Below are 9896 nucleotides of genomic sequence, written 5' to 3'. Positions count from 1 at the left end.
CTTTGTTCTCAACAACAACATTTTTTAAAGCATTTTAACGCTGGCAGGGTCGAGGCTCGTCTGTATTGTATGTAGACTACACTTTCACAGTAAACTGATGACAGAAAATGATGATTTCTAAGAAGTAACGTCAAAATAATAACATTACTACGATATCAATCACTGTTTTCTACACATAATAAAACTAAGAATATCATTAAACCATAAATTTGTAATGGGAACAAGGAAAAGAGCCACACATGCAGCTTTAAAACATCGATATGCTCTCAATCTCTGATCAAAGCTACAGAATTTTGCTTCTCCAAGGCAAAACAGCTAATCACATATTAATAGTCACTAACTGATAATAACAATAATACTGTGACGTGCTAATTCGCCGTCCTCCGACAACTATGTGAATTCAGTAAGTATAATAGGTAACGGTTCACCCTCTGTCACCAGCCTACAAAGTGGAGTCTAAAAATGAAAAATATGCCCATTTAAAAAGTATTTTCTTCTTTCCATTTTAAAGTGTGCTAAAAGTGGGTCAACGGGGAATTTTTAAAAAAATTATCAGGATATGCATTTGATAAATCAAGCTACAATTTAATAAATATCTTTATAGATATTAATATTTTATGCAATCAAAACTTCCGGGAAATCAGAGATGGTCGAATAGAAACTGTTCTGAAAATGTGATCATTTGAAATGGAATGACCCAGTTATGAGACTTTGATTAATCCAGCTTTGCACTAAAAAGTAGAGGAGCAAAAAGGAAGCAAACACGAATGCCTCACATCAACCACAGTCTGGTGTCAAAGGAAACATGCTGCAGTCTAATAGATACAGCGCTCTGGTGAACAAGCACAGTATTGATCAGACTCATACGTCCAAACCGGCAGAAAAACAATCGTCCCTTGATGTCCCATTACCCCATGCTGTTACACTTCGTTCAAATGGAAAACATGTCGCTCACATTTGTGTCGTTTCATTTAGTTTTTTCGTGTTTATTGATTAGAACAGCTGGAAAGAGTGAATGAGAAGCAGCGGGACAAGTAGACTGGCTGCTGCCACCAGCCTCCCCGTCAACAGCGGTGTCTTCACAAATGCAGGCCCTCTGTTGTCTCTGGCATAGCTCTTTGATAAAGCCCTAATCTTAAATGCTAAACTCAGGTATGCTGAAGAAATAGTCTGCGACTCTGAAAAGCTCCTCTACAGCCACAGAAGAACATTACGCGAACAAATGTTGTCACAGGCATCTCAATCAGTGAAGCGCCCCTTTAAATAGCAGCAGAATTCTTTTGTTTCTAAATTTGCTCGGGCTGGACTTCGAAAGCAGACGTTGGTCACTGATAAGAAGTCGTATCTCATCAAAGTACAAACAGAAAATGACTGACGGTCCAGAGCCGACCGCAGTCTCTTGTGCGAAAGCTCTCGCGGCTTTTGTTGAAAATGGAAAAGCTCTGCTGGACCTCGCTGAGAAGGAGAGCGGGGAAGGTAGGCAGCATTTTGTGAGGCCAGACAAGTGTACATAAAAATAGACGTGCAGACACCACGCTCTGCAGTTGGCAGGCGATTTATGGTCGCACCACGAGCGGAGCCGCCAGGAGGCCTGTCAATCATTATACATAAAGAATCAACCCTTGCAGACTGTTATATACTAACTGTATGTGCTTTCTGTAACGCAGTCTCTCGCCAGGAATTCATCAGGCAGAAAATCCGCATAGAGAACAGACAGTCGCTGCTGGGGCTGATTGAAGCGGGTGCAGCGTTGTACAGCAGGTCCTGAGTCGCACCTTCAGCATATAAACAGCCTGTAACCGTAAAAGCTTTTAATACTTTTACTGTTGCCGCTGAAACACGTGGTTGAAAAGTGCATACTATAGATTTATGAGCCTCGTAGCACCACATATTCAGCTTTATACTGATATTTGTTTACTTCACAGCCTGTCTGTGAAGAGGAAGAAGGATGCAGAAGATCTCTGGAGAAAATACAATCAGTAAGGGCAAAAAAACAGAAACAAAACCTGAGTATGGGGCTGAACATCACAAATAAACACCTTTAAATTAGATTTTTATGGCTTTTAAATATGTATAGCTATATAAAACTTCAATCTAGACCCACTAAGGACACCAAACTGGCACCCTGTATTAATAAATATCTGTACGCATCCACTCATTTGATCACAAAGTACAGAAATTCACAGCTTTGATGAACTGAAACAACCCTAAATACTCTGCTGCATGACGTGTCCAGCTGTGCAGCTTTGAGGGATGCTGTGCGAGACTTTGAGCAGCTAGAAGTGAGTTATTGAAATTTAAAATAAAATCTGAAAAACATTCCCAACAAGGCCGTATTTTTTACTGAGTGCGGCCAATGCAACACAGGTGCAGTGGGATGCCTTTCTGCAGCGTCAGGACGATGAGTTACAACTGAGCGCTAAACTGCTGGACGGCGACCATCAGGCCAAACGTATTTCACCAGATACGCCTCTCGTCGACGCCAGAACAGGACAGTGAGTAGAGAGTTTGGAAACCTGGCTAAATATCTGTGCGTTAGCGTTGTCTGTTGTGCCCCTTTTGTGTTTTGCAGAACAGTGACCCTGCAGAAATATCTTGGGAGGAGTAAAAAGACTTTGCTGGTGTTAATCCGCCAGTTCTCGTGCCTGCTCTGCCGTCTGCATATTAAAGATCTGGAGAAGAATCAGGTAAATACCACACACTGAAATCCTAATGTTTTCTAAAAAGGGCAAATTTTGATTTCCATTTTTAAAAATTGCCTTTGACTAAATTAGGGGCACACAACATATTTTTTCAGTATCGATATTGTGCAGTATGAAGGGAAACTTTTTTGCTGCTTAATACAGTAAACTCGCACAATTCTATTAATCTACAAGAGAAGTCAGTGTGATAGAAGATAGTTTACTCAGATTTAAGCGTGCTTAGACGATTTTTTAATTTTTATTAACTTTACTTACAAGATATAGCGTTTACTGACGTGCAGGCTCTACATGTTCACGACAAAATGAGCAAGGAAACAGGAAAAAAATACTAAAAAAGAATGATTTGGTTGTGAATAAGAAACACAACAGCAGTCTTTGGGTGGCACAATTTTACGATAACGATTTTGTAATTTTAGAATTAAATGAACATGATTTACTGCAGTACTGATGTTTAAAATGTGCACCCCACTCTTAACTCACTTAGCAAACCACTCTTCCTCTACCAGAGTAAGTCTGACATTGGAACTACTTATTTTTTCACTCTTTTCAAAGTAACTTTTGGTCAAACACCTGCCTGAATAGCTGTCCTGCAGTAACTGGGTGGAGACTAGAAGGTTCTCTGTGCACAGTTAACTAGCTAGCTTGTATTGTAGCCTGCATGTGAGGCGTTGAGGAATATCTGAAAATAATAGCATCTATTGATAAGCAAATGCTCAGTAAGCGAGTATTTGGATACAGTTTTGTTCATATTTTGCTTCTAGGAGACACAATTTAAGTAAAGTCCCATTTCGGTGCAGTTTTGAACATTAACAGGAACCTAGCTCAACATGGAAGTGAAAGTAGTTCCCTGTTTATTTAAATGTAAAAGTGCAATACCAATATGTTGTCTCTAAAGTCAATGAATATTTGTAATAATTAGGCTCTTTGTGATTTATTGAAATATCGATGGGAATAATCCTAATTAGGGCTACAAGGTGTCTCGGTGGTTAGCACCATTGCCTGGTTACCATCGCTGGTTCGCGTCCCGGTGAGGACACTTTGGATCTTTCTGCGTGGAGTTTGCATGTTCTCCCCGTGCAGCGTGGGTTCTCTCCAGGTTCTCCGGCTTCCTCCCACACAGTACAAAAACATGTTGAGGTTAATTGGAGATTCTAAATTGTCCGTAGGTGAATTAACGACCCTAGTGAGGATTAAGCGGTGTATAATGGATGGATAATCCTAATTATCATTTTGGCCATAATAATCCAACCCCAGTCAGTGATATAGAAATATTTCAGCTACAGAAAGAATGATGTTCAAAACTAGGTGTTCTGCCACCACATGAGGCAACAATTAACAATCTGTCAATTGCAAATTAGTCTGACCAGTTAATTCAACAGCAAAAACCTCTTTATGAGTGCGTTTTCAGATCTGAATGACATCCAAAGCAAAGAACTATTTCAGATGTCTTTGCCAGTTTTACACCAAACAACAACGGTTCCTATAAACAGTCCTCACAGAAAAGTAATTTCTTAAGGTTTTTGAAATGATTTGTTATATCAATGCAGATGTATTCCCTCTACAAAATCTCCCCAGTCGTTCTAGAGGTATTAGTTCTTTCGAACTAGTTATTCATGTCATCTGGTGAAAATGTATGATTTTCCATATCGCAGAAGAACAAAAACATCACAATGTCAGTTTTTACAGACAGTCCTTGTCTGAAGTTGCTGTCACTGCAGAGGCTTGTTGATGGTCAGAGGTGGCAAACATCAGCACCAGATAAAGGTTTATACCAAATAGCTTCATATCTTTCTGTCTATAGTTTCAACATAAGGATGTGCTTGTCTTAATGTTTTTTGTTTTAGTCTGTTTTCTGTCTCTCACATAAATAAACGCATACGAAGGTCACCGCTTTAATCATTTAATGTGACTTTGGAGCGCTCTCTTCTGGATATCGATTGGAGGTTGACGGGATGTTCTGTTACATGCTGTACGTTTATGACTCCATAAATTCTGAATAAATGATTCTCTCTGACGGTGCAGACAGACCCAGCACATTGAGTTTAGAGCTAACATAATCAGAGAGCAGAAACTGGAAAGCTTCCAGTCACGTTTCCTCCTGTGGCGGCCAGAAAACAGCTAAAAAGCAGAGTAGACACCGTCAGCCGAGACCATAATCTCTCAAAACTCTTTAGAAATTTCCAATAAATAAAACCGGCGCTGCTCTACATTTAACTGTGACATAATTTTGCAGAGATCCCTGGATGCAGCCTCGGTTCAAGTGGTGGTGGTTTCATTTGGCTGTCAGGAAGGAGCTTCACACTGGCTGCAGGACACAGTCTGTCAGTACGACATGCTGCTGGACCCTGACAGAAAGGTCAGAAAGCAACAGCAGGCAGCAGAAGACACTCTACTCTCCGTCTGATTGATGAATAAATAACTTCTGTGTTGGGTACTGCAGATGTACGCTGACTTTGGTCTGGGAGCGTCTCTGAAAAAAGTGTTGAACTTCGGGAACATGCTGCTCTACGCCGAATATGTAGCGGACAACATGGAGTTTCCACGAGGGCTTCCATCCATCCAAGACGACATGTTTCAGGTTAAAGACGCCTTCACTCGAATAAATAACATTTTGGTTTGCATCAGTCTTTTTAGTTATAACAGCTTCTACCTAAATTGTGTTCAACCAACAAACGGCATTGAGTCAGGGAAATTAGCCGTTCCACTACACTTACTTAATAACTGGTATCATTAAGCCTAGCTCTTGAGTTGATTATTAATAAAAATAGTGGCTACAATCAGCATTTCACTATTATTTAAAAGTACGTTTTAAGTGTTATGTACAAAATTACCAGCGCACAAGTTGCCTCAGTGTTAAATAGTTATTGGAGGGAACTTAAATTTCTGACCTTAAGATGAAGAAAAATGTAGTTATCAAAGCCAATTTCATTAAGTTACTTCAACTTGAATTCAATTTTAAAAATTACAAATGCAGAAATGGGCTGCAAGATGGCACAGTTGGTAGCACTGTTGCCTCGCAGCAAGAAGGTCGCCGGATCGGGTTCTCTCCGGGTTCTCCGGCTTCCTCCCACACAGTCCAAAAACATGTTGAGGTTAATTGGTGATTCTAAATTGTCTGTAGGTGTGAATGTGAGTGTGCTTGGTTGTCTGTCTCTAAGTGTAGCCCTGTGATAGACTGGTGACCTGTCCAGGGTGTCCCCTGCTGTCGCCCTAAGTCAGCTAGGATAGACTCCAGTCCCCCTTTGACCCGAGTGAGGATTGAGCGGTGTATAGATGATGGATGGATGGATGGATAATGCAGAAATTAAACAAAATATCAAGTTACCAACCAACTACAAACTTTATAACGTCAACTGAATTTGTCAAAACTATGTTTGCAACTTAACAAGTTTATCTAAATCAGTAAATCGTAAAAAGTGTTTGTGGAACGCATCTAAAGTCCAACTTTGTCATTCAACATAAATACAAACAGTGCATGTGTGAAACTATGTGACAATGGAGGAAAAAATCTTCTATCTGTCGCTAATGATAATGTTCTTTCACAATAAAATAAATAATTTATGGCTCATGCACAGTAAATATGCAGAAATAGACCAGTTGGGGTTTTAACTCATATCAAAACGTTACACATATTTTTCCCAAGAGAAAAGAATATTAACATTTCTAAGTAAGTCTTTGTGATTGTCCTATTTTTTGCATTTTTGTTTTAGCTGGGAGGCGACTTTGTTTTGGACGAACATGGGACAGTGCTGTTCTCTCACCGCTGCCAGAGTCCGATAGACCGACCGTTGGTGGTGGACGTTTTAAACTCCTTAGCAGAGATTAGTTAAAGGAAAAGAGGAACAGGTGATGTCAGCTGATGCCTGCTTTGTTAGGATAATAGTGACCGTTAAGCTGATCTGTTAAATGACGAATACTGTGAGGGTCATCTTTAAGTAATTGCACACAATTTAGTTTTGGAAGTCTTAAAGTAACAAATCAGTACATCTGATGAAATGTGGAGTTACTCCAGTCTGACTTTTGTAACAAAACTGATTAAACCAACTTTGTTATGTGACACTGATTAAAAAGCACACAGCATCTTCTATAAGTAAGTACATAGAGTATATATTCAAAGTTAAATGAATGTTTCATCCCATGCCATGTCCTTTGTTCTTTTCAGCTGGGTAAATTATTTCCCTTTAGATTACATTGTCAATGCAACACTAGAGATAACTGAACTTTAGCCACCTGTGAGGGCATTTTTATGCCCAAGACGCCTGGCATGCAAAGGCAATATTGTACATACATGGAATATAAGTAGAAAAAATAAGAATGAAATAAAATCAAGCAAAATATTAAATGAAGTGCAAAGAAGAAATGATGCACGACAAATGGAAGTGCAAAGATTCACTGTTTCTTATCTTGCCTTCATAAAGAATCTGCTTCTACATTCTACAGTCATTATGCTGCTTTAGCTTCACTGACAACACACTTCATGGTTATCTATATCTTGGAAGTGTGAAAACAAACAGTATTCTTTACTAAGAATGATGTTACAAGTTTAAGAAATAATATTACAAACAAAAATCACAGAGAAAAATGCATGCATCAAAAGAGGAAAAAGCTAAAGTAGCTTGATTTGTCAGTGATGTAATGCTCAGCGTATGGGTTAATGTGCAGTGGCTTCTTTGAAAACCAAATAACAGGAAAGTTGTCTAACCAGTTATGTCCCAGAATGACACAGCATCGCTACATAACATAACATTTAGATTCTGTAAAACCAAACATTCATTAACCGGGTTCATAGAAAATCTCGCTTCTCTGAAGTGCTGACATTATGGTTGATGTTTACGTTATCTAGTGAATTCGATAAGGCAAACCGGAAATGTATGGGCTAAAACTGGAATTACAGCCTCGTGGTTCTGTGCCTCCACCGCTCACGTTGCAGTTAAGCCCACGTCTGTTGAGACTTGTGTAATATACTAAGTTCACTGAAGGAAACAAGAGTCCAGTTCCTTGTATTTGTTCACATGCTTGACCATAAATCTGTTTCTGATGACCTGAGCACATAGCTGTAACCATGACAGTAGAGATGGTCTCAAATGAGAATGTGGCTGCAGTGAAGCCTCACACACATCTTCAAGGGCAGCACTGTAGAGTGTTAGAGTGTCAGGGTGGGAACCCAAAACAAGTTCCACCAAATCTGTATCCCAACAAACGTGTAGTTCATCCTCATCTGTCCTTCTGGTCCTGAGTTACAGTGTTCTGATATCACAATGAATTTGACCTTTTGGATATAAAACATGGCACAGTTGGTTAGCACTGTTGCCTTGCAGCAAGAAGGTTGCCAGTTTGCGTCCCAGTGGAGGCACCGGGATCTTTCTGTGTGGAGTTTGCATGTTCTCCCCGTGCAGTGTGGGTTCTCTCCGGGTTCTCCGGCTTCCTCCCACACAGTCCAAAAACATGTTGAGGTTAATTGGTGATTTTAAATTGTCCGTAGGTTTGAATGTGAGTGTGCTTGGTTGTCTGTCTCTAAGTGTAGCCCTGTGATAGACTGGTGACCTGTCCAGGGTGTCCCCTTTCGCCCTAAGTCGGCTGGGATAGGCTCCAGCCCCCCGCGACCCTAGTGAGGATTACGCAGTGTATAGATAATGGATGGATGGATGGACATAAAACATCATCATTTCACCATTTCATCTTGAAATTTTAGAAGTCAGCATAATTTGCTTTTGAATCCTTGAGTTATAGCCAACAACGTGTTTTACCTTTGACCACCAAATCCTAATCAGTTCATCCTCAAGTCTGAGTGAATGCTTCCACCAAATTTGAAGAAATTCCCTCAAGATGTTCCTGATGTATTATGATCGCAAGGAAAGGGGCCGATGTACAAACAACCCAAAATCATAATGCTTTCACCAAGAGCTGGTGACAGAAAACTCGTCCTGCTTCACAGATCTTTGCTCCTGTTAATGGATTCATCAAGGTGGCGTCTAAAACCAATTCAAGTAATGATTGGAAAGGACCCTAAACTTTGAATAAAGAACGCATCTAGTGCAGGCAATGTTAAAGAAATCCTTTTGCAAATGTCACAACTACTGTCACTATACATTAAAGTCAAAAAAGAACAAGCCTCAAAGCCTTGCTAGGTCTTCTTCGCTATTGTAAACAACAACAACCTTCAAGGAGCAATCTACCACACTGAAAATGTAAAGTTTTTCCAAGGACTTGGATCATGCAGTGAGGCAGCCCTGATAGATTTTTTTAGGGTGAATTGACCATTTTAATGACAGCGCTCGCCTCCCTGCAAGTAAATATTTCACCACAACAATTACAGCTGTAACTACTTCACTTAGCTCGCCTACGACAACTATGATTTGGTTTCAAGAAATACAAGCACTCTAGAGAATTTATTTTCCCCTATTGTGAAATAACACTGAGAATGAACTGGTAACGCAGCTACTTTTAAAATAGCCTCTTGCTCTTGGAGACGCTCATATGGATCCTGCTGCTGTTTGATGCAGCAGGTATTCAATAAACTCAGAGGAGAGACTCCTACAAACAGCTGGAAGCGACAACGAGACCTCATCAGCTGTTAACATTTTGTCAACAACCGAGGCAGCTTCTTTAAGGTGAGTCTTATTAAACTGACCTGTTACAGTCTCTGTTGCTATTAAGTTTGATTTCCATGCACATTTCAGTTTGTAGTAGATAAGAAAAGTCAACGAGAATTCTGTTTTTTGTTATTTTGGTGGCAAATTGTGCTTTTTGCGCTCTCTGTAATGTTTTTGCATTTCATACTCCGAGCACATCACTTGTACATGGAAGTCCATTAATGCAACGACATGCAGGTCAGACTTGTGTCCAGTTAAAGGTAAACTGTTTCTAGGTCTGACCTAGTAAGACTGGTGTTGTAACTTTTACATAAGGGAGACCAGGTCGTTCATTCAGCCAACAGTCTGTCAGATTCATGGAAAAGAGGGCATCTCTGAAAGGGACTTTAGGCTCTGCTTTGGCACAACACTTCACAAGCTAATCTCAGCCAGCTAATGTTCTCACAAAGACAATTCTAACACGCCAATGTTTAACAGATATAATGTTCATCATATATACAGTCTTCACATAGTATGTTATCTTGCTAACATTGATTAATTACCTCTAAATACAAAGTCCAGCTCATTCTGATGGGAATGCCATTAGTAGTCACAAAGCAAA

At 39.9% G+C, this 9896-nt stretch overlaps 1 protein-coding gene across 1 annotated transcript; it reads left to right on the top strand.

Annotated features, from left to right (window-relative positions):
* The first annotated feature begins 1367 nt into the window (after window positions 1–1367).
* Window positions 1368–7053, top strand: LOC103376060 (uncharacterized). The gene is made up of 9 exons (XM_008306410.1): window positions 1368–1476; window positions 1668–1761; window positions 1926–1979; window positions 2237–2282; window positions 2368–2495; window positions 2573–2687; window positions 4936–5058; window positions 5143–5280; window positions 6413–7053. The coding sequence occupies exons 1-9, from the start codon at window positions 1368–1370 to the stop codon at window positions 6530–6532; spliced, it is 927 nt and encodes a 308-aa protein (XP_008304632.1). The 3' UTR covers window positions 6533–7053.
* The last annotated feature ends 2843 nt before the right edge of the window (window positions 7054–9896 follow it).

The sequence above is a fragment of the Stegastes partitus genome, unplaced genomic scaffold, assembly GCF_000690725.1.
Source record: "Stegastes partitus isolate 25-593 unplaced genomic scaffold, Stegastes_partitus-1.0.2 Scaffold3652, whole genome shotgun sequence".
NCBI lineage: Eukaryota > Metazoa > Chordata > Actinopteri > Pomacentridae > Stegastes > Stegastes partitus.
The sequence above is the reverse complement of the archived record's forward strand: the minus strand, read 5'-3'. Positions and strand labels throughout refer to the sequence as shown.